General features: G+C 41.6%; 2 protein-coding genes across 2 annotated transcripts in view; both read right to left on the reverse strand.

The window, feature by feature from the left end:
- Nucleotides 1-25,438, reverse strand: part of LOC308089679 (uncharacterized protein) — a 496,849-nt gene that overhangs the window by 67,874 nt on the left and 403,537 nt on the right. The window lies entirely within an intron of this gene.
- On the reverse strand, nt 6,527-24,136 carry LOC308082204 (extracellular calcium-sensing receptor-like; the record flags this gene model as incomplete). The annotated part of the gene is made up of 10 exons (XM_080423877.1): nt 6,527-7,440; nt 7,553-7,676; nt 7,772-7,999; nt 9,586-9,861; nt 11,342-11,548; nt 12,010-12,279; nt 13,835-13,921; nt 14,684-14,978; nt 15,523-15,653; nt 24,107-24,136. 10 exons carry the CDS (start codon nt 24,134-24,136, stop codon nt 6,527-6,529), a joined length of 2,562 nt encoding a protein of 853 aa, XP_080280003.1.

Below are 25,438 nucleotides of genomic sequence, written 5' to 3' on the forward strand. Positions count from 1 at the left end.
CTTTGAAGTTACATCATGGCAAGTTAACTACACAACCCACACCTCTACCAAAGTGGTCTTGCCCTTTAAGGACTACAAGTTTGCGTAATTAAAAGTATAAACGTCCGCAGGCTGCGCCTAGGTGGTAATTCACTTTTTGGTTTGAAAAAGGGTCAAGTTCAAGGTCACAGTAGAGAGAGAGGTACGGTAGATGTTGCTGGGGGAGTAGCTCTGCACCCCCAGGTGCAATTTGTCTAATTGTATCATCAATCAACATAAAATTGAGTTCATAATTTAACCCTTTAAGGCCGGGAAGGGAACGCATGTGTGTCATTTTAAGATTTATTTGGCTATTCAAAAATAGCAGATCTACAAGTTCATAGATGAGCTTGTAGATCTGCTATTTTTTTGAAAAATCTTGAAAATGTGTGCAAATCTTTCCCTGGAACAAAATATTTTTAGATGGAAGGGGGTCCGCGGTCAAATACATATTATTTTGGGGGTCCTTGACATGAAAAAAGTTTGAAAACCATTGATAATATAGCAATTATGTAAAACAAAACTTTAGGATTTAGAAGACATCTGTAAAATCCCCAGAAGCAAAGATTTGAGTTAAAAACGTTCGTTTTAAAAAAGTAGATATATATCCTCTCTGCCACACTCCCCCCGTTACTTTGTTTGGATAGTTGACCCCATCAGGCCAACTATCCTGGGAGGTGGGAAACCCATACAGGTAGTAACGTAGCACACATTCAAAAGAAGTGATCTACAGTATAGGCCTCTTTTAATGGAGACGCCAAGACTCTAGCATCATTTATAGTATAGGCCTCTTTTAATGGAGCCATAATCTGACATCATCACACTGTCTTTGAACTGACATCAACAGACAGATGGGTGGATGAGGGGGGGGGGTTAGAAAGACAGACAGACAGACAGACAGACAGACAGACAGACAGACAGACAGACAGACAGACAGACAGACAGACAGACAGACAGACAGACAGACAGACAGACAGACAGACAGACAGACAGACAGACAGACAGACAGACAGACAAAGAGAGAGGGAGAGAGAGAGGAAGAGGGGGAGAGAGAGGGAGTGAGAGGGAGTGAGAGAGAGCGATATTAATAGAGAGGAGGTTTTATACTGTTCCAAAACAGTGATGTATTATTGATCAAGTGCAAACATTTCATTCACCCCACTTTAACCCATTCAGACCGGGAAAGCATCTGTCATTCTAGATTTTAACCACTCTAACCATTATTTTATACTTTGAGTATAAAAGTTGACACTGAGTGCCGCGCTATGAGCTTGTAGATCTGCTGTTTTTGAAAAATCATGAAAATGTGTGCAAATCTTTGAATATATATATATTTTTAATGCAGACATTTGTAACTCAAATATGTGCTTCTAGTGGGGGTCCCTGGAACTAAATATGTTTTAGATGCGGTTCTGCAGCCAAATACATATAATTTATAACCTTGACATGAAAAAAAATATGTTAGAACCACTGATATCATAGCAACATTAAAGGAGAACTTCACCCATTTTCAGCCTTTCTTCATATAATAGGTCCTAACTAATGCTCATCATAAAATTGTACAATTATTGTTTACTCAGTCTGTGTCTCAGAGGAGGGCTGTGGACAGTTCAGAAACCCGTCTACCAGTGACATCATCGATGGGGAATCCAAGCTAATAGAAACTGCAGGCTTTCTATTCCTGGAAAGTTGCAATGCAATAATAGAAGCCATTGTTCTCGCGTTAATGAAAATCACTTTTTTTTTTTTTAAATCTTGTTGGAAAAAAAGATTCTGCCTAACGATGATGTCACTGGTAGACAGGTTTCTGAACTGTCCACAGCCCTCCTCTGAGACACAGACTGAGTAGGAAAAAAATGTACCATTTTATCATGAGCATTAGTGAGGTCCTATTATATGAAGAAAGGTTGAAAATGGGTGAAGTCGTCCTTTAAGTGTTTCAGAAAACATTTTTTTTCTGATTTAGAAGACATTGTATAATCGGCCTCAGGTCTAGCCTGGTTCCAGACAAATCCTTTGGCAGTAGTATCTGGTAGTATCTATGCAGTGATATATTAGTCTGGCCATGCCAGGCTACCTCAGGTCTTAATGGGTTAAGCCAGTGCAGATTTTAACCACTTAAAGGGATACTTCACTTTCACATAAAATAAACATTAAAAAAAAATATTTTAAAAAAATGAAAGAAGTTATGGCAAAATAAAGGCCCCCTCACACATTAGTAGGACACTCTAATGCGTGAGGGGGCCATGAATTTTCCATTACTTTTTTCATTTATTTTTTATATATTTTTTAAATGTTTCCCCCCGCCGAAAGTGAAGTATCCCTTTAAACCCTAAAATACTTTGACGACTGCATGGGGGTTCCCCGGTGCTCTATGTTTGGGCCACGCGCCACGCCTTATCCCTGCTTGCCGAAGGCTAGAATATTTTCAACTCGGGCGCCTGGAAGCTCTATTAGTAAAGTAGGTTCTTATAGAGCTACCAGAATCAATTGAAACATCTTCTCTATCAATTTATTTGGGGTTAAGTGACAGTTTTTTTTTTCATAATGTTAACCCACCTAATTTGCATATGGGGCTCTAAATTATTATGCCCACATTTTAGCGAGGGGCATGGGGGCTCGATTTGTTATTTAGCCTTCATAGATGACAAATCCACCGAGAAACGAACCTCCGGTCTCCGCGCTCACGGAAGTTCTGAAAATAATTCAGCGCCCGTGTAGTATTGGTTTCAAGTTTCAATTCAGTTGTCCAATGCGTGGCCCCTTTGCTCACTTGGTCAAAGTGCGTATGGCCCTCTGGACATAAAAACAATACAAATAAATGCTGCCCACACTGCTCTAACCACCAACTGATCGACAGTCAGCAGCGGTGGAAAAAGTACTCAAATGTTTGAAGTCGATACTGCAATAGAAATACTCTGTTACAAGTAAAAGTTCCGGAATTCAAAATGTACCTGAGTATAAGTTCAAAAGTATTGGCATCAAAATGTACCAAAAGTAAAAGTACTCAGTATGCCGAATGTCCCATATCACAAGTTTAAAAATGTATACAAATCTTTTTAAAATAGCCGATCTAAGAGCTCACAATACGTCTCGTCGCGACGCATTGTGAGCTTGTAGATCGGCTATTTTCAAATGGCCGACATGTATATAGGGCTGAAGTGTTTAATGTGTGTTTTGTAATAATAATCAAAATCTACCAAGTAACTAGTAACTAAAGTTTTACAAAGTATAATATTTGGATCCGAGATGTATAGTGGAGTAGAAGCAAAACGTATTGGAAATTGGAAATACTCAAGTAAAGTACAACTACCTAATTTTTTACTGAAGTACAGTACTTACGTAAACGTACTTTACACCACTGACAGCCAGGTACTGTAGAGTCAGGTCTGCTCTGAGGGTGCCGTCATACGTGCATGGACCATCCTCGGCGGACCGCGTGTTGAGTTCTCGGGCCGTTTAAAGTTTTAAACAGGGATTTGTATTATCTTACAGCTTACACGATCCAGTATGCAGATACATGATCTGTAGCAGTGGTATAACAACATGCCCTAGACTCTCCAGCTCATCCATCCATCCATCCATCCATCCATACATCCATCCATCCATCCATCCATACATCCATCCCCCTGAGCTGTGAGCTGAGCTGATATACCTCCTCCTGCTAACTGCCGTCTCCCTGCACAGTGAGGCAACCATGACTCTATCCTGAGGCAACTATAGGAGCATGTTGAAACATCACCATTATACACTGGTCCATACTAGCCCCCCCTACCCCCTTTCTTTTTTTTCACTGGTATTTCCCCTCACCCCTATATTTTATCATCACTCTCAGGTAGTGGTGGAAAAATCACTCACATGTTTTACTTAAGTAAAAGTATAATTTCTCCAATATAGAAATACTAATATGCAAGTAAAAGTTCAGAATTCAAATGTACTTGAGTGCCCCAAAAAAAGTACTCATTATGCAGAATGTCCCATTTCATGTTTTCTTTTGTCGACGCATTGTGAGCTTGTAGATCGGCTATTTTCAAATGGGCGAAATGTATAAGGCTAAAGTGGTTAATGTGTGTTTTATAATGTAATAATGTATATCTGCAAAATAACTAACTAAAGTTGTCAAATAATTGTAGTGGAGTCAAAGTACAATATTTGCCTCTGAGATGTAGTGGAGTAGAAGTAAAAGTACTGCAAATTGGAAATGCTCAAGTAAAGTACAAATACCTAATTTTTTTATTTAAGTACAGTACTTAAGTAAATGTACTTAGTTACAATACACCACTGCTCTCAGGTGCAAACCTTGTATGTCCAAAACTGTTACCTTTCAGGTCCTTGCTTTGGCAACCACAGCAGGGTTAAGTTGATTATTTGCTGCCACCTACTGTGTTGATGCTGCTATTGCACAGCTTCTGGGCCAAAATGCATGAACAGTTGGGTGGGAGGTAGGCCTACTCCATTTGTTTATTACATATTTTAGGCTTAAATAAAAGTAGAAATACTCCGTTACAAGTGAAAGGCATGTAATATATTAACATTTTTTACTTGAGATGAACAACTAAGTAATGACGTCAAAGAAAAAGTACTGATTATGCAGATTTTGTATTTAAAAAATGTGTTCAAACTGCAACACGCAAAGTGAATTGATCCCAGTCTACTTAGACAATAAACAAAATAAAACAACGTAGCTTTCCTCCTTCTACTTTCTTAGTTCACCATTATACACGGGTGTAAAGTAAGTACTGTACTTAAGTATATCTTTGAGGTACTTTTACTTTACTGGAGTATTTCCAATTGTCTATACTTTTACTTCTACTCCATTACATCTCAGAGGCAAATATTGTACTTTTACTCCACTACAATTATTTGAAAACTTTAGTTACTAGTTACTTTGCAGATATAAGTTATTACATTATAAATGGAAATACGTGCATTGTTGCCGGATATGGTGCCTGCTTCGCTGGTGAAAATGACCCCACGACACCTCGCCTCAGAAAACTTAACCCTCTGACTGCTTGTGCATTCATCGTCTTTGTATATGCAAACCGCCAGACGATGGATCATTATGGATATAACATTTCTGTGACCGGTTGAAAAGGTTATAAAACACGAAAGTCGCTGGCACTGGGTGAGTATATTATGAATACTCTGGCAGTCAATGTGTAAGTAAGACATGTTAGTACTTTTTCCACCACTGCCATTATAGATAAACAAACTGCTTCACAGTGTCATGGTTACAACAATGCTGTTTCACAGTGGTATTGCCTACTGGTTACAACAATGCTGTTTCACAGTGGTATTGCCTACTGGTTACAACAATGCTGTTTCACAGTGGTATTGCCTACTGGTTACAACAATGCTGTTTCACAGTGGTATTGCCTACTGGTTACAACAATGCTGTTTCACAGTGGTATTGCCTACTGGTTACAACAATGCTGTTTCACAGTGGTAGCCTACTGGTTACAACAATGCTGTTTCACAGTGGTATTGCCTACTGGTTACAACAATGCTGTTTCACATTGCCTACTGGTTACAACAATGCTGTTTCACAGTGGTATTGCCTACTGGTTACAACAATGCTGCTTCACAGTGGTATTGCCTACTGGTTACAACAATGCTGCTTCACAGTGGTATTGCCAACTGGTTACAACAATGCTGCTTCACAGTGGTATTGCCTACTGGTTACTACAATGCTGTTTCACAGAGGTATTGCCTACTGGTTACAAAAATGCTGTTTCACAGTGGTATTGCCTACTGGTTACAACAATGCTGTTTCACAGAGGTATTGCCTACTGGTTACAACAATGCTGTTTCACAGAGGTATTGCCTACTGGTAACAACAATGCTGCTTCACAGTGGTATTGCCTACTGGTTACAACAATGCTGTTTCACAGAGGTATTGCCTACTGGTTACAACAATGCTGTTTCACAGAGGTGTTGCCTACTGGTTACAACAATGCTGTTTCAAAGTGGTATTGCCTACTGGTTACAACAATGCTGTTTCATAGTGGTATCTTATGTAACAATTAAAAACAATACTTATCTATGATTCTATGTACACCGATAAACAAATAAAAAGACAACTTAAGCGCATTAACTGGGAAATAAAGTGTGTATATTACAACAGCATATGCCCATTTATTTTTGTTTCAACATTATAAGCAAACAGACTGCTTCACAGTTGTACCGGTTGTACTGTACAACAATACTTATATGAGTCAAGAAATGTGCAAGGAATCTATGCCTTTATGTATACAGATAATCAAATAAAAGTTACTGTACTTGTGACACTGGCTAAAATTATTCCCTGCTTCTGATTGGCTAGGACTGCTAGGGCCCTCTTTTTGAGTTCTCATTATTCAGAAAAGTCTTGACTGCAAATAAACCAATGAGTGTTCACATTTTTGGGGGGTAGAATTGATGTCAGAGAAGCCCTCAAAAATACCAAAAACATAATGGGTAATCAACTTTTCAGCAATCAAATCAAATATATCCATATACACGTATTTTTCTACGTCTTGGTGGCACCATGACGCAAGATGGCCTTCTTAGTGTTTCTCTCGGGTTTAAAAATGATTATATAACACTTTGGGCCAAACAGCGCCACCAAAAGGCCAAAACTAGATGCTAAAATAGCAAATACCTCCACTACATCTGCATATTTGCCTGGAGAGCTGATATATGCTGGGATGAAGGCTATCCACACGGCACAGAAGATCAACATGCTGAAAGTGATGAACTTGGCTTCATTGAAGTTGTCTGGAAGATTCCTTGCCATGAATGCTAGGACGAAGCTGAGGAGTGCCAGTAAACCAATATAACCAAGTAACACAGCAAAACCCACTGTTGATCCCATATCACACTCAAAGACTATCTTATCACTTTGATACTGTGCGTTCTTATGAGGAGTTGGTGAGGCAGACACAAGCCAGGCTGTGCAGATTATTGCCTGGATGGAAGTAAGAGCCAAAACTGTTCCTCTCTGCTGCAAGGCACCGAAAAACTTCATAATGTCTGCACCACCAGGCTTGGAGGCCTTGAACACGGCCAACACCACCATAGTCTTTACCAGGATACACGAGACACACAGCACAAAGCTGATCCCAAATACTGCATGCCTCAGCTGACAAGTCCAGCGTCTGGGACGACCAATGAACAGAAGTGAGCACAAGAAACACAGTTTGAGTGACATCAAAAGTTGGAAGCTGAGTTCTGAGTTGTTGGCGCGTACCATGGGCGTGTCTCGATGATAGATGAAGATTCCCATGACAATGGCACAGATAAGTGCGCCTAGCAATGAGATGGTTGTCAAGGAGATACCCAGGGCCTCATAGTAGGAGAGGAACTCAATGCTCTTAGGGACACAGTAGTCACGCTGGGGACTGGACCAGAAGTCCTCTGGACAACTGGTGCACTCTGTAGAGTCTAACAAAGATGGCAATTCTTCACTTTTCTCAAATTTGCTTAATTCTGTGAACTCTTAACAGCCTAGAAATGTAAACCGACCGGTCTGAATGGACTAGTAATGTAAACCTACCAGTCTGATTGCTGATCTCTCCCTCAGAACAAGCAATGCAGTCAAAGCAGCAGACAGGTTCTCCTTTCCTTCTGGCCACACGGGTTCCAGGGGAACAGCTCTCACTGCACACTGACCGAGGAGGCTACAGAGGAAAGTAACAATGATCAGTTTCAGTCTAAACTCAATTACATTCACATCATGAGCTCAACATGAGTTATTTTAGAAAGCTGAAATGACCTTTTTAGATTCAAAGTTCCAGGAGATTCTGTCTTCGTCAAGGATGAGTTCTTCATTTCCGGAGGCTGACTTCCTGACCACGCCTACGTTGTGAATCTTTGTGCTTCCATCAGGAAGCCACGCCCAGTTCATGACATCATATATTGGTAAAGGATCACCATTCTCATCAAATGATACATGATCACCAACAGATGTGGTGAAGTTGACCTTTTCCAGGTAATACACAAGCTAGAAATGGTGATGAGCAGAATCATGAAGAGCTTTAAAAACCTACTGAATACTGTCACTGCCTGATTTACGTCATTCAAAAAAAGTAAAAGCTCATTTACTTCCTGTTTACTTCATGTGCTCTATATCTCCATTCTTCTTACTTTACAGCAAAAACACGCCTGATTGAAATGGCCACAGCTTTGCAATAGATCATGGCGAGTGGCTACACTTTTTTCCCTATACTAGGTGTGTAATGAGCCGATCTCCGTGAGGACAGAGGTCACAAAGAATGTTCTATGATTGTTCATTCGTTGTTGTTCGTTTTTGTTGGCAAGGGGACGATTAATCTCTCAAGAACAGATTCAAGGGGCACCACCGAGCGAGCCGTCAGGCGAGCAAGTCGCCGTGCCGAGCGTTGCGAAGTCTGCTTCAGCTGACTTAGCGCCATTTTTGTTAACTAGAGGTCCGGGCGCACGTAGCCACGCACGGGGCTCTAGCGAGGGCTCACTTATTTTGGGGTACCAAAATAGTGGGATAAATATTTCCCAAAAGAAAGTAAAAAAAACAAAATGTAATTAAAAAAACAAAAAAACATTGGGGACCCCCTGGGGGTCCACGGACCGCCTGGGAGTCTTGGGACCCCCGTGAAACATTGCGGACCCCAGTGAAACATCGCGGACCCCTTCGGTTGTTTGTTTTTTCTTTCATGAAGGTGGTTGCTTGTTTTTGGCGCACATCTGGCAACACGGACCTGTCTGCTTGTCTGCCAACGTGGCATCCCAGACTGCCGAGCGGCTGCGTTGAGACACTGGCGTGTTTTAATGTTTTGTGTGGGATGTGCATGACATATTAGCGTGAGTGTAGTGTGATAGAGAGACATGAGCAAAGTGAAAGCAACGGCCGGGGTTGAAGCGAAGTGGTCGCGTCGCGTGTGTTGTTGTTGTTGTGGGGAGATTTCGATAGCGACTGCGTGGTGTTGCTTTCAGTTTCGCTCGACAGTGGTCGGTGCTGACGCTAGGGAATAACATGGCACGACCCGTAATGTTGTGAGTTTGTGCTGGCCGCAATTAATTATGCTCCGAGGAGGGCAGGAGGCAAATATGTGGTGAGCAATGAAAAGTAGCCTACGCCACCCGTAAATTAATTGCGCACGTTGTGGCTTGTGTTGTTAGTGACTTGTGATATGTTGTTGTTGTATTTAGTGCGAAACAATGACACGGGAAAAATGGTGACGGACTTCTCTCCAATGTAATAATAGATGTACCGATAGGGACATGATCGTTACTCATATCCCCAATTCTTGCCCCCTCCCCCCCCCCCCTTCCAGTCAATGTTTGACTTATTGGGATATCCGTCCCAAGAAGTCACTCAAGTCACTCATCTGACTTCTTGGGGTGAGAATGCGTTCTCCAGGAGTATCTACAGTACCTTTTCATAATAAATATCCCCCAAAGTTACTACTCCAAGCACTGAAAACATTTGCTGCCAGGCAATTAGTATTACATCACTATAAGAAAATGTATAATACATTTCTCATCATGCTATTATGGCAAATTTGAATCCAACTAAAACATTAACAGCCACACTCTGAATTAATATCCCACCTGCCATGGCTGTATTGTCTGCAAACTGGCACAGCTGTGCCCAGGGAAAGGCCCTCTTCCTGGCACACATTGCAACATGTCATGGAGGGCATGGGCCAGAGCATACACAGCCTTGTACACATTATACTCTGCCCTGAGGTCAGACACATCCAACAGGGTATTTGCAGCTGTTCCTAGGTCCTCTTGTCCAGTACACACCCTTCCACCAGCATCCACCCACTCTGACGGAAGGGGTGAAAATTTACATCGAAATGTGTGCTCCCAAAACTGCCTCACCTGAAGGAACACAATGAATACTTAAGCATACATAAAATAACAGATGTCATGTCTCTGTTCTATCTTCATGGTTGTTGTCAGGGTCATAGTCAGCCAGGATGTATTTTTGAAGTCCTTGAGACCTGGTATCTCTCCATGACGAATGGCAAAACCCAGGGTGCCTCTCAAGTACGGCAAGTGGTGAGCAATACGAGAATGCTCGCCCCAAAAAATATGTTCACCCGAGTCAAATCTGGCGATCTCAGAACGACCGGCACCAGGTATTCCTAAACGTAACCTCAGTAAAACTATGCCTAAACCTAACCTTATGCCTAACCTCAACCTCAGTAAAACAAATACAAGACTGGGGGAAGAGCGTTAACGTAATGAGGAGACATTGGCCCTCATTTATCAATGGAGTGTACAAACCAGCTTAAAATTTTAGCCCAGGAATTAGCTTACGCCCACGTCCACGTGAGATTTATCAAGCAATCCTATTTGGTCTGAGCTTTGATAAATGTGACGGCTGAAACCGACCGTCATTTAAATAACACGCCCTTATATAACACGCCCTTAAATATTCTCGAAATGCCACGATTTTAAGACATGAAGAACCGGTATACCACCATACAACGTATGTAAAGCCAATAAGAAAGAGTTTCCCCCACCCGCCTGGCTGCCTGTCATGTCCACGTCTGGTCCAGCGTTAGAAGAGTTAAGGAGAACTCCTTCTAACGCTATAGACCAGAGCTAGGGCTGTCGTGATGCCACGTTAATGAGCGATAGCCTGGTAAGGCAGTCATTTCTGAACGTTTATGGGGTGACTGCCGGTGACCCAAATAAATCAACAGCGTGCAGATTACCTGCGTTGGGCACAGGTTTGGAGCGTCAGGTTTTTATCCTTCACCCAGGTTGCACATAACTCCATAGAACGCGCTACTGTATATACGTTTGGGGACCTCACTGTCCATGAAAAGATTACAGCGGCACCGGTTCCGACTCTCGAAAATGCTCTCGCATAAGCGCTTGTATAGTCTAGGTCTGAGCCTGAATGACTATTAAAGCAGTTGTTTAATGGGTGAATGATTAAGCACCGTTAGATTGTTTCCATCGCTTGATTTAAATTGCTTGTCATTGTCACTTTGAAATAAAATAGGAGTGCATATCCATGATGTATGCCTTTATAAAATGTTATATTTTCACAGGGAGTGGATACATGTGTCCAGATGCCTTTCAGATGGTCAGACAATGCTGCTCCGTATGTCTACGATGGAAGAGACGGTGTAGATAAATCCTAGACGCCCTCAGACCAGATGTGAGATCTGAGCGGGCGGTACACTCAAGTCAAAGTCTTGATAAAATGATAAATGCCGACGATTGCGGTGATCTCGCCGTACACCCATTATTTGGTATGCACCACTTTGATAAATGAGGGCCAATGTGATTTCATTGAAAACAGGCATCAGTTTGAAATTGCTAACAAGTGGAACAAAAGACTCACTAGGTTATTCTCACGGTTGTCGTCTGGGTTATTGTCAGGACGTATTTTTAACAAGAAGTCCTTCAGACCTGGTGTCTCTCCACGACGGATGGCGATCCCCAGGGTGCCTGTCAGGTACGGCATGAATTCAGGAGTCTGGAGTCCCGTTAATGTGGTCCAGGACTCAGTGGCCATCCATTGCAGACCTGTGACATTCTGCTTTACCACCTGTTGTGTTGAGCAGAATCTCTCTTAACTTGTTGTGTTTTTTGGGAACGCATCTGTGTGTCATATTTAGATTCCCTTGGCTATTCAAAAATAGCAGATTTACAAGCTCATAGTGCGGCACCGAGTGCCTTTGAGAATTGTCTTCTAAATCCTAACAGTTTAAAACATAAAAAAAAACCCAGAAGCAAAGATTTGAGTTAAAAATGTATATACATACGTATATATATATATATATATATATATATATATATATATATATATATATATATATATATATATATAAATATATATATTCAACGATTTGCACACATTTGCAAAAAAAAATCTCAAAAAAATTGCAGATCTACAAGCTGAATAGCCAAATAAATCTATAAAATGACAGATTTCACGAAAAAACGCAAACAATATGGATTTAAGAGGTTTGTGCCCATAGCAAAGATATCATATCCTATAACTCCAACCTCCTCCATGAGTTTAGCCATATGGCCCTCATAGGCAAATCCAATGACCACGCGAGCTGTGGACGTCTTCATGACCTTGACGATCCTCTGGACCTGGGCAGCCTCGTAGTCCCGGGGCAGAGCCTCCACGTAGGCCAGGCAGGCCAGACCGGAGTGGAGCAGACTGGACTGGAAGGACCGCGCGGCGCTGTGGCCGTAGGCGTCATCGATGATCACCAGGCCCACCCAGGTCCACCCAAACCGCCTCATGATCTGGAGCATCGCTCGCACCTGATTGGATGAAGGGTGGAGGGAGAAGTGCTCATAGGCTGGATTTCCCCCCTCTTTTTTTTTTGGTACATTTCCTACATTTGTTTATTGTTATTTCAAAAGATTTTCAGAATGTTTTGAACCAAAAACAAACCAACACAACAATTATAAAAATAAATACTAATACAAATAAAAAGAAGAAGAATTTTCAAAAAATCTAAACATTAACATAAAATATTTACATTTACTTGAAATCAAGTAGTGATAGCCAATTTCACAACATTTTTCTTCGCTATGGCGTAGTGAAGTTGTATATTCACTATTTGTTTTAAAATAAGGCTTCATCAAGTATTGTCCATTCAGAATATGAGTTTGGGTCATGGGGAGACACCACATTAATATGTTGGGTTAGATTCTTCACATAGTGGTACATCAGAACTGCTGGGTTAGAGTCTTCACATAGTGAGTACATCAACCACTTGAACCCTGTAATCCCTGTTCTGAAGGGAACATATAGCTGAAAATAGACGATCTACAAGCTCACAACGCCTCAAGGTTTGGCGTAGAGGGAAAAAGAGCAGACCAAGTACAGAGCATTGACGGTTTAAGTGATTACATGTCTGACTAGAAAAAGTGCTCCTCGGAGCACAGGTCTCCGCCAGGTCAGGTAGGTTATTCTGGCCACCTGGTGGCGCTATAATAGGCCAATGTGAAAAGGGTGCCATTTCTTCCTCGGGCTAGTGGGAATGTGCGTGCATTCATGATTTGAGGCATTTTGTTGCAAAAATGTGTTTTGGTAAATTAGACCTGCTGGTGGCGCTATAACAGGCCAATGTGAAAAGGGTGGCATTTCTTCCTCGGCCTAGTGGGAATGTGCGTGCAAGTTTTCCCTGAAATCGCACGCTGTGTTCATGATTTGAGACATTTTGTTCAAAACGGACCAATCTTGCAAACTTTGGAAGCCAACCTTAGCCAATCTGGATGGAATATGAAATATCGGACAGATCTGTCTTGATCACATGACTATAGAGATACTGTGTACCGATTTGCGTGATGTTTGGATACAATCTGTAGGAGTAAATGGGTTTTGCACAAATCGGCCTCCTGGTGGCGCTATAACAGGCCCATGCAAAAAATGGCATTTCAAAAAGTTAATGCTCCATCCACTTCAATGTTAAAATGTAAACGGAGAAAAACATTTCTCCGTTTGATCCATAATGCCTGTGGCATATGGATCAACAAGCTTGAAATAAGCCTGGCAGTGAATGAGTTAAGCTGTGGAGGACCCGGGATGGAGTTATGATTTTTTTCTACTGTACCATTCATCATAAGATATCATAACGTCATAGAAAAGGTAAGAAAACCTTAGTCCAAAATTCTCCTTTAAGCAGATAGGGATTTTGGAATGAAACAAGCATTCTGATAGGCTGAGTTTGTAGTTAATAACGCAGAGTGAAGCAGCAGTGTTAGGATAGCAGAATTAGGCAGATATTCACAATTTGGCCAACATATGACGGAGGCCATTATGCTATGAGGCTAACGTTAACTACTTGATATCAACACTTCTGTAGTTCACCTGGAAGTCATCACTTGGTATTGTTCTGAAGAAGGAAGGGAACAGGCCGCGGTCACTCAGACAGGAGCAGGTGGCATAGTAACTGACCTGCAAAACACAAACAACATTTGGAATACACCTTTTTTTTTTTATATATCCCTGGAACAGAATAGCGTTTGCTTAAAAACATATATTCAAAGATTTGCACACATTTTCAGGATTTTTCACACAAAAAAATTGCAGATCTACAAGCTCGTAGTGCGGCACTCGGTGCCACGCTATGAGCTTGTAGATCTGCTATTTTTGAATAGCCAAAGTATACAATAATGGTTAAAGCAAAACTCTAAAATGACACAAATGCCTTCCCGGTCTTAATGGGTTAACACAATCAAAACGCGTCGCTTCACGCCGGGTTTCGAGCTTGTAGATCTGCTATTTTAGATTTGTTTTTTACCCACAGATATAAAAGTATAGCAATACCATGATACTCTGAAAATACTCTTGTTGCACGGCCTGTATTGAAACGTATTGGCATTAAAATATACTCACCTCTTTTAGTACTCTTTTTTTTATTGTCAAACCTTTTAAAAAATAGCTTGTAGATCGGCTCGGAATGTTTGTATCCATAGCGTCACTGTCAGGCGCAAACTTTAGATATCCTTATTTAATTGTTTTCTCTCTCTCTCTCTCTCTCTCTGTCTCACCAATGTGAAGTATTAATAACAGCTTGTGGCTAAATATTAACTACACTGGCTCATTGTGTCCGTTTCCTGAAAAGTAACAGTTTTGGACATACAGGTTTCTGCCTCACAGCGACATTTACTATATAAACTCTGTGATGGTAAAAGGGGTTTCTAGTGATGAACTTACCAGGGCCACTCTGTACAAACCCAACACACTGGAGATGCCGATAGAATGTGACGAGGAAGCGGCACCCACAATGCCGAGCACCGGAGGAGACCCGACGCAGCTCTCGTCCAATCGAAACTGCTCCTCTCTCCCACTGATCAGCGACAATGTTGCACGGAATCCGACTCCCAGCACGATGCAGGTGTCATAGATACTGTATCCCAGAGTCACATTGGGCAGCAGGCTGGGGTTTCTGTTGATCTCATTGATGGCAAAAGCCATGGTCTGGGCCCACCTGAAACCTGAGGTTAAAAAACTAACACACAGAATGTGCCACTGTAACCTTGAATATTTACCTTGGGGAAATATCAATCAACAAAACTTGATGTATAAAGCACATTTAAAAACAACCGTAGCTGCACAACTTATAAAGAACAAACAGAGCCAGGCAATAAGGGCAAACAGAACAAAATGAAAACAAAGAAATATAGGAGCAGGCAAAACAGTATTCATAGAGCATGTGTACCTGTGTGCGCAGCATACCATCTTTCAAAACAAGTTCCCTATTCTCGTGTTTGCTATTGCAGGGGGTGTCTCAAACATTGTCATGTCAAGGACACAGAAATTAATGTGTATTTGGCCGCAGAGACACATCTGAAAATATTATGTGCCAGGGACACACAATACAACATTTGTTCTTTTCAAGAATATTCCTAATTTTTCCACTTTAAAAAATATATATGTTTTAATGTATTTGAGTTATATTAACTCATTTATACCGGAAAGCCCTCAAGGACCCCTGTGTGTCCCTGGACCCCACTGAGAAGAGAACCCACTGTACCGTATTTTGTGACACTCACCCATAGCAGGTGGGCTCCTGTCGCTCTGAGGTGAAAGTCAGCTCAGAGAACACAGGGATGACGTGGAATGGGAACAAACCACCCAGAACAAAGTCTCCAGCCTTGTACAACCTGTTGACGTCAAACTGTGCCTGTAACTCACAAGAAGAGGAAGGTGAGCAAGACAAAGGAGAGAAGGAAGAGAACAATATCAAGTATGAAAACAGGTGTATGTCTATAGAAACCCTCATGACTGTCCTCCTCTGTCTAACGCCCCCCTCCCTTCTCTAAACCCATTGTCCGGTTGGTAAGTTTTATACACAGTGCTGTCTGTGCCATTCCCTGTGCCAACGTATGCCACTACGTAATCTGGGTCGAGGCAGAAACAGAGGCAGGGCGTGTGTTAATGACATTGTATTACCAGGGTTACATTGGCAACTGTTCACCTTAAACCAATGTAGGCCGTGAAATACATTATGGAATTTAGAGAATGATTATTATGATATATATATATTTATATATTCATCGACATGGTGAGAAATAAAGGGAACCAAGCATCTCTGAAGATGATCACTGCACCTCATCAACTGGATCACAACCTTCATCAGCAACTGGGTTTGGACAATCCTTGATTTGTCACGAATAGAATCCTCTTCTGTTGAGGATCTTAATGTTGTTTGATGAATAGAAATGATCTTATCAGCAGGATCTCACATCTCAGGGATGTTTTGTCAGGAAATGTTAGATTCAGAAGATTTAATTTGACTCATAAGTATCCCTTTATAACATTTTATTTGACCCATAAGAATCCCTTCAGAACATTTCATTTGACCCATAAGTATCCCTTTATAACATTTGATTTGACCCATAAGAATCCCTTCAGAAGATTTAATTTGACCCATAAGTATCCCTTTATAACATTTGATTTGACCCATGAGTATCCCTTCAGAACATTTCATTTGACCCATAAGTATCCCTTTATAACATTTGATTTGACCCATGAGTATCCCTTCAGAACATTTCATTTGACCCATAAGTATCCCTTTATAACATTTGATTTGACCCATGAGTATCCCTTCAGAACATTTCATTTGACCATTAGTATCCCTTTATAACATTTAATTTGACCCATGAGTATCCCTTCAGAACATTTCATTTGACCCATAAGTATCCCTTCAGAACATTTCATTTGACCCATTAGTTCCCTCCTGGACCTGGGGCCATGGGAAGAGTGATGGAGGTCCCTTATGACGCTGGTGGCTCTTCGGGCACAGCGCTCTGTATAGAGCTCCAACAAGGAGGGAACAGAGGCACCAATGATCCTTCCAGTTGTCTTCACCACCCTGTTCAGCTGATGTTTCTCTTTTGCCTTGCAGTTGCCGAACCAGGAAGTGAAGGTTAGGTAGGACTCAATGGGTGTAGCCTCTGCTGGGCCATCTTAATGATGGCTATGGTGCAGGTTGATGCTGTGAACTCTATGGTAAAGACCTGCTGGAGCGTTCCTTTCCCAATGCAGCACAGAGCATCACGTTTCTACACTATCTGCATCGGATTGTTTATTCATCACGCAAGTCTACTGAAGATGCATGGACGAGTATTTTCTAAATTCAGCAGAGACATAAGCCCTTTAATCCGTCATATACTTTTATGGTGATAGTAGGTTGTACTGATGCGCGGGTCGGCTTTTTTCATAACCCGCCCCGCCACGGAACCGAACCCGCCCCAACCCGCCCCCCAAAACGGTATATAAATCAACCCTGTGACCCGCGGTGAAAAAAAGAAGATAATCATGAGTGAGTGTGAGTGAACTGCTGCGCGACACAGTATATCGCACATCAGTATAAACAAATTAATATATGTTTTGGCCTTTACATCTCATTCAACCTTAATATGCAAAACCTACAGCTTGTGTTTAGTTTTGTTAATGTTATACATGAATGATGGCGCAAGGGAGGTTGATTACTTGACTTAGTTGCCTGAAATGTTTGTCACCAACTTTCGCCACTAACACTTTATTCATTGCAGACAGACAGTCACTGTGCTTGCTTGTATAATATCTACGACCCATACGAGTTCTGGTTTTGACGGGTTTTATTATTGTCAAGTGGGTCCGACCTGGTTCATTTTCTATCACTTCGGGATCTCGGTTCTGTTTATCATTACACCCGAGCGAACCACCCGTATGCAGCGCTGATTAGGTGACCCGGCTGTAAAGCTTCATTTGTGCTTCGCCGTATGCCGGTGTTATTGCGTATCGAAAATAGCAGACATACAAGCCCACAACGCGGCACGTTGCGACGTGTTGTGAGCTTGCAGGTCTAATATTTTCAACGTGCAACACCATGGTACGAAGAATAGGCTGATCTATCGGAAAACTGTGAGACACAGCAGCACCATCAGGCTGCCGGGAATGAACCCACACTGACATTGTCAGATCATGATAAAAACTTTAAATAATTATGATGGGTTTTAATGGTAGTTTTATCCAAATATTAATATCAATAATAGGCTTAAATGTGATTTTTTGTGTGTGTTAGAGTGGTGTTGATGACCCGCAACACCCTCAGCCCGCATAACTGCCTCTGAAATCTTGACTCGTCCGCCCGCGCCGCGGGTTGACCCGCGGGACCTGCGGGTAACGGGTTGACCCACGCATCACTAGTAGGCTGACATTCAGCTCTTATATTAGTCCGAGCCAAGGTTTTTGGCGTGGTGAGTCTTACTCGATAATCGGAGTATAGTGCCCAGTCCAAAAAAGTGCCCAGTCTGCTGACAAAAAGGGTGCACAGACTCTCACGTGGCCACTCTCCTGAGGAGGTGTGAGGGAAAACAACACTCTCCTGGTTAGAAGAAGGTTTGAGAGAAAACAAGAGTAAAGCCCAAGGCATCGTCAACTCACCAGTTGTGTCCCAAATGACAGTCCCTTAGCTGATTGATGTCATCTGCCAGGCAGACAGAGACACACACAAACACACACACACACACACACACACACACACACACACACACACACACACACACACACACACACACACACACACACACACACACACACACATACACACACACACACACACACACACACACACACACACACACACACACACACACACACACACACACACACACACACACACACACACAGTGTTGTTATTTAATTAACCCAGGCCTTAGAGGCCATTACAATAACACCAATTAAATTTCACATGGGTCAATGCCTCGCTAAATCAGCTCTTCTGATTCAACAATTTATTTGACAAAATTATCAAAGTGTATAAGTTTAATACCTTTAATTCTATGTCAACTATCCCTACAAGGATGTGACATGTAAAGTTGAATAATGTAACTTTATATGAAAACATGACAAAATCATGTATTGTTAATTCAATACATTTTTCAATTCAATTTACTATTTGAATATCCGGATCTGCGGGTCTAGTCTGGGTTTTCTTCCTAATAAAAATGCCTAAATCAACAGGGAAGTTAATACTTTTTATTCAAAAAACAAACAGTACTGGGTTTGGTGCTGTTCTATTTTGTCTGAATCAACTTTGTTTGCGTTTGCTTACGCGCTAAATGAGTGACTTTGAGAGCTGTTTCATTGTACAATGTAAGTCAATGAGGAGCATATTTTCAATGATCAATTTCTAATCAATGGAGGAATTATTTTAGATTTCTTGTCCAGATTCGGAGCTACATCAAAGCAACTATACAACCCAAACCTCTACCAAAGTGGTCTTGCCCTCCCTTCCATTGTAGTGTTAGGGTCATTTTTTAACCATTTTCAAGTTTAAATAGGTAAAAAAGTACCCTTTACATTTCTTTATTGGAACAAGGCTTCATGATATCCCCAGAAAAAGCTATTTTAACGCAATAAAATTAATTGCCACCATTTTAGTTAATTCTGATGGTCTCTATAAGGGTCTGTTAAGGGTCAAATATGACCCGGCAGAGAAGTGTGGCTCAATTCCCCCCAAATTGTCAATATTCAATGAAAGAATAATATTCCAAAAAGTGTTTACATGGATATGAATGCATAACAAGTCAGCTATGAGGTGGGGGGGAAAGTGCCTGCAATTTCTAACACAATGCAAGGGCTAAGCTTAGACTTCATACAGGGACGTTCTCCAGCTATGCCACAAAGGTTTGGAATGCCCTACCAGTAGTCGTAAAGGAGTGAATCCCTACTCTCCTTCAAAACCTAAAAGAACACGTACAGATGGCTGTATTTCGAAACTGGCCCCTGTAAAAAAAAAATGCCATTTTGGTGGCATTTGGTACATCTGGTTTATAATGTAGTGTGTGAAAACACGGTAGACGGAGAGAAATGTTCCCCTAGCAAAACAGATGCTCAGAAAGAAAACAATGGATTCAAATCATCCGCTTGTAACTATTTAGAGCTACGTGAACCACATGACGGTAATATGTGACCTTTAGTGTTTTTGACCCCTCATTGAGGCAACTCATAGTAACCCAGTGGCTCTGGTCAGTACCATGATGTCAGTCATGTCCATATCCGTTTGTCAGGAACATGTGTATTGAAAGACTACAGCACTATGTGTCACATTGATGGACCACATCAGAAATATGGTCCTCTCTGGGGACCTGCCACGGGTCACAGGCGAGGTCAGAGAGAGAAGGATGAGGCAGGGCACTGGGTCAGGCACCCGGAACTAGTGGCGAGCAAACTGACACTATAGGAGCCAACCCAGGGCAAAGCCAGGAAAGACAAGAAGCGCACCACCTACATAGATGCACTGCGGCGCGACATCTTAGCTAACAACACTGTAGAGCTCCAGACCCTGTTAGATAGGAGAGCGATTCAGGAGTCCCGAGTTGGTGTTGGCTAGACCGTACTCTCGCATCGCATCAAACAACTACGTACAAGGTTAAGGCCAAGAGCTATTATTTGAAGTTGTTCATATTGACATGGGTGGGTGGTGCTGGAGAGGGTGTGGACAGTGGTGGACAAAGCATATACTCAAGTAAATAAAAAAGTATTCAAAAGTACACGTTAAAAAGTAGGCTACATTTTCTTTTGTAACATCAATGCATTGGTGCATTGAAATGAAAGTAGTTTTTGTATATAAAAAGGTAGATAAAAAACTGAAAATGTCAGACCTTTTCAAATGTTGTGGGCTTGTAGATCTGCTATTTTCACTATACTTTAAATGGGGCTGAAGTGGGTAATTCATAATATATTTTTTGTAGTTTGGGTCTCTTCCCAGAAATCTAGTGAAGTCTAAAGTCCAATATTTCTATTTGAAATGTATTGGCCTTCATGTCTCATCAGTGACCGAAACGTTGCTTCTCCTTCAATAAATGTGTTCCTGTACCGTGCCGTTTGGCAGTGTGCGTATTTGGCCGTATTCTTTTATTATTGATGTGCACTTGTTCGCCTACGCACCTGCTCTTAAGCTTTTACTCTAGGTGTGCGAAAGTCTTTCCTCAACAGTAAATGTAGTAGCCCTAAAAGTCACGTGCTTGCAAAAACAAATAGAACTCCAAAAATGTAATTAAGAACAGAACTCAAGTAAATTAGTTACTATCCGCCACTGGTTGTGGATGAGAGGCCCAATCTGGGGCCTGGCTGTGATTTTATATTTTCATGTATGAAAGTATTGTTAATGTATGTTAAGCCCTGCCTCTACTTCTGTCTCTGCTCAGATGGGTGTTGTAAGAGATTACGTAATGCCTTAAGGTGGAACAGGGATTACGTAATGCCATAAGGTGGCACAGGGATTACGTAATGCCATAAGGTGGCACAGGGGATGGCACAGCACTGTGTATAAAACTTACCAACTGGACAATGGCTTTAGAGAAGGGAGGGGGGCGTTAGACAGAGGAGGACAGTCATGAGGGTTTCTCTAGTCAAACACCTGTTTTCATACTTGATATTGTTCTCTTCATTCTCTCCTTTGTCTTCCTCATCTTCCTCTTCGTGTGAGTTACAGGAACAGTTTAATCTCAACAGATTGTACAAGGCTGGAGATGTTCTTCTGGGTGGTTTGATTCTGATCCACTTCGCCTCTGTGTTCCCTGAGCTGTCTTTTACCTCCAAGCCACAGGAGCCTTCTTGCTTTCAGTGAGTATCACAACTAGCAAGCAAGAGAACACTGACCTTGTTTTGATAGATAGAACCAGGATTATTTGATTCGTATATTTCTAGACATGTACATAGTTGCTGTCAGGTGGAAACCTTTAAACCTTTAAAAGTTACTTTTAAAAAATACCTAAATTAGATGATCCACAAGCTCACAAGGTGTTGTGGTCCAATGTCTTGTGAGCTTGTAGATCAGCTAGTTTGCTATGTTTGTGTGACCCTGTAGTAAGACAAAGTAAGGCATTCATTTATTGAACAATAACTTAAAACCTTTCAATATGGAGATATATGTTTTTTGACAGCAATGATATTCAAGGTTACAGTGTAATTGTGTGTGTTAGTTTTGGCACCAATGCGTTCAGAGGGGCCCAGACCATTGCTTTTGCCGTCAATGAGATCAACAGAAACCCCAGCCTGCTGCCCAATGTGACTCTGGGATACAGTATCTATGACACCTGTCTCACGCTTGGAGTTGCATTCCGTGCAGCGATGTCACTGATCAGTGGGAGAGAGGAGCAGTTTACACTGGATGAGAGCTGTGTCGGGTCTCCTCCAGTGATCGGAATAGTGGGTCCTTCTACCTCTAAAAGTTCTATTGCCATCTCTAGAATATTAGGTTTGTACAGAGTGCCCATGGTAAGTTTCCTACTTGAATCCCCTTTTACCCTGGCCTATTGTATACATGCTTAATGGTGCTTACTTGACTTGACACCCACACCCACACCCACACACACACACACACACACACACACACACACACACACACACACACACACACACACACACACACACACACACACTAGTGCTCTTCTCTAACCTTTTGAACACCACTGTCACAATAACTAGATTATTTTCCCAGACCTGAGAGTAGGAATGCTACTTTTTATTTATTTAAAAGACTGGAGAGTAAACTATGTGGTGTGATATTCAGGATGTAAAATGTATAATAATAACATTGTAACATTAAAGCGTATTTATTAATCACTCCTCTATATACATAATAAGGTTACAACAATGTTATAATGTGGACATGACCACACATGATTCTGAAAGGATTGCATTCTTTAACATTCAAATTGCTCTGTAATCCTTAACTTTATCCTTCTGTTTATCCTTTGTGTTCGGTTTTTATCCGTGTCCGTGTCGGCTTTTCGCTGCCTCTCTCTCTTAGGAGTGAAAGGAGAGAAAGACGAGCCAATTTCCATGTATCTTAGTCAAATGTGTAGCCTAGTAATTAATTGGGGGTTAAAACGTGATGTTTTGTGACGTGTGTTGCTGTCCATGGTGCTGAAGGATACACAGATGTATTCAGTCTGCATTGTGATCATAGGGTAGAGTAGAGTGTTTGTGTTAAAACAGCACATTGTGATCATAGGGTAGAGTAGAGTGTTTGTGTTAAAACAGCACATTGTGATCATAGGGTAGAGTAGAGTGTTTGTGTTAAAACAGCACATTGTGATCATAGGGTAGAGTAGAGTGTTTGTGTTAAAACAGCACATTGTGATCATAGGGTAGAGTAGAGTGTTTGTGTTAAAACAGCACATTGTGATCATAGGGTAGAGTAGAGTGTTTGTGTTAAAACAGCACAATGTGATCATAGGGTAGAGTAGAGTGTTTGTGTTAAAACAGCACATTGTGATCATAGGGTAGAGTAGAGTGTTTGTGTTAAAACAGCACATTGTGATCCACTTGCTTTCTGGAATGAGATTCCAAAGGGCAAGAAAATCACACAAAGATTTGCCGGCCCCCCTGAAGTAAACCAACTGTTAAACACCCATGATCTAGTACATTACAGAACATGTTTTTTGCTCTGTTTTTTTTTTTTTTTTTTTTCAGATAAGTTACTTTTCTGCTTGCTCCTGTCTCAGTGACCTGACTCAGTTCCCATCCTTCTTTAGAACAATACCAAGTTTTGTCTTCCAGGTGAACTACACACAATAGACATGATGGTATCTAGTAGTTCATATTCCACACACTGATTTACCACTATGTGAATAATCTAACCTAAACACTTATCCCTCCATTATTTAACCAATCAGGTGCGAGCTATACTCCAGACGATGAGGTGGTTTGAGTGGACCTGGGTAGGACTGTTGTTTAGTGATGATGATGGAGGCCGTGATGCTGCCCTAATACTCCAGTCTGATCTGGACCAGTCTGGTCTGGGTTGTGTGGCTTATTCAGAGGCTCTTCCCTTTAACAATGACCTGGTTAAACTCCAGAGGATTGTCACTGTGATGAAGACGTCCACAGCTCGTGTGGTCATTGTATTTGGATATGGGAGATATATACCTAATGTCATGGAGGAGGTTTGTGTTGTGATACATGTCAATTTAGGGATTCATAATTCGAAGGAATCTATAATGAGAATGTATTGAAGGAAAGGCATCCTGTTTTTTCCAGGTGGTAAAGCAGAATGTAACAGGTCTGCAATGGATCTTCCCTGCCACTTCAGGTTGGTGGGGAGAACGATATCTCCAGGCTCCTCACTACCAGCCCTACCTGAGAGGCACCCTGGGTTTTGCCATTCATCGTGGAGAGATACCGGGTCTCAAGGACTTCCTGTTAAAAATACATCCTGACAATAACCATGAAGATAACATAGTGAGTATTTTGTTTAATTTGGTATTTAAGCTTTTGTTTCTAAATGACATACTTTATTTTATTTATGCTTAAAGGAGAATTCCAGTCATTTTAGATGTTTGCTTTGATGTGTCGCTAATCACTCACCAAGATACAAAGGGCCGTTGAATTTTTCCAGAGAAGCCCCTGTTGTCCATTGTGGAGACCCCTTCCACTGGCATAATGGAGTAATGTGTATAAATGAAAATCGCCTATTTTAGCACCTCCAAAGTTTTTTTTTTCCACTAATCCTCATTATGCAGTGTACTGACACTCAAACATGCACTAAATGTCCCTTATGAGCTGCCGTTCATGCAGAACGACATGGAGCTGGTTGCTTGTTTCTCTCACAGAATCTGGCAACACCGAGGACAAGCTTCACGTCGTTCTGCATGAACGGCAGCTCATAAGGGACATTCAGTGCATGTTTGAGTGTCAGTACACTGCAAAATGAGGATTAGTGAAAAAAAAACGGACTTTGGAGGTGCTAAAATAGGCGATTTTCATTTATACACATTACTCCATTATGCCAGTGGAAGGGTTTTCCACAATGGACAACAGGGGCTTCTCTGGAAAAATTCAACGGCCCTTTGTATGTTGGTGAGTGATTAGCGGCACATCAAAGCAAACATCTAAAATGACTGGAATTCTCCTTTAAGTCTTCATTGTTGTTTCTTCAGGTAAGGCAGTTTTGGGAGCACACATTTCAGTGTAAATTTGCACCCCTTCCGTCAGAGTGGGTGGATGCTGGTGGAAGGGTGTGTACTGGACTAGAGGACCTAGGAACAGCAGAAACTACCCTGTTGGATGTGTCTGACCTCAGGGGAGAGTATAATGTGTACAAGGCTGTGTATGCTCTGGCCCATGCCCTCCATGACATGTCGCAATGTGTGCCAGGAAGAGGGCCTTTCACTGGGCACGGCTGTGCCAGTTTGCAGACAATACAGCCATGGCAGGTGGGATATTAATTAAGCTAACCTTTAAATGTTTCTAGTTGGATTCAAGATTCTAGATTCTGGATTGAAGGACTAGATTTCCAGGCTGCTATGTGGCCTTCAAACCTAGTCCTATGTTACGTTGAAAAGAGCAATGGTCACCGAAGTAAAGACATTTGAAGTTTTAAAGACTGCTATAACACTGCTGCCACGCAGCAATGCACTTGCAGCACCCAAGTACACTGTCATACCTGTGCAACCTTATGTTCAGGAGGTA

This window comes from Gymnoscopelus braueri (assembly GCF_963280865.1).
Source record: "Gymnoscopelus braueri genome assembly, chromosome: 1".
In the NCBI taxonomy this organism is placed as follows: domain Eukaryota; kingdom Metazoa; phylum Chordata; class Actinopteri; order Myctophiformes; family Myctophidae; genus Gymnoscopelus; species Gymnoscopelus braueri.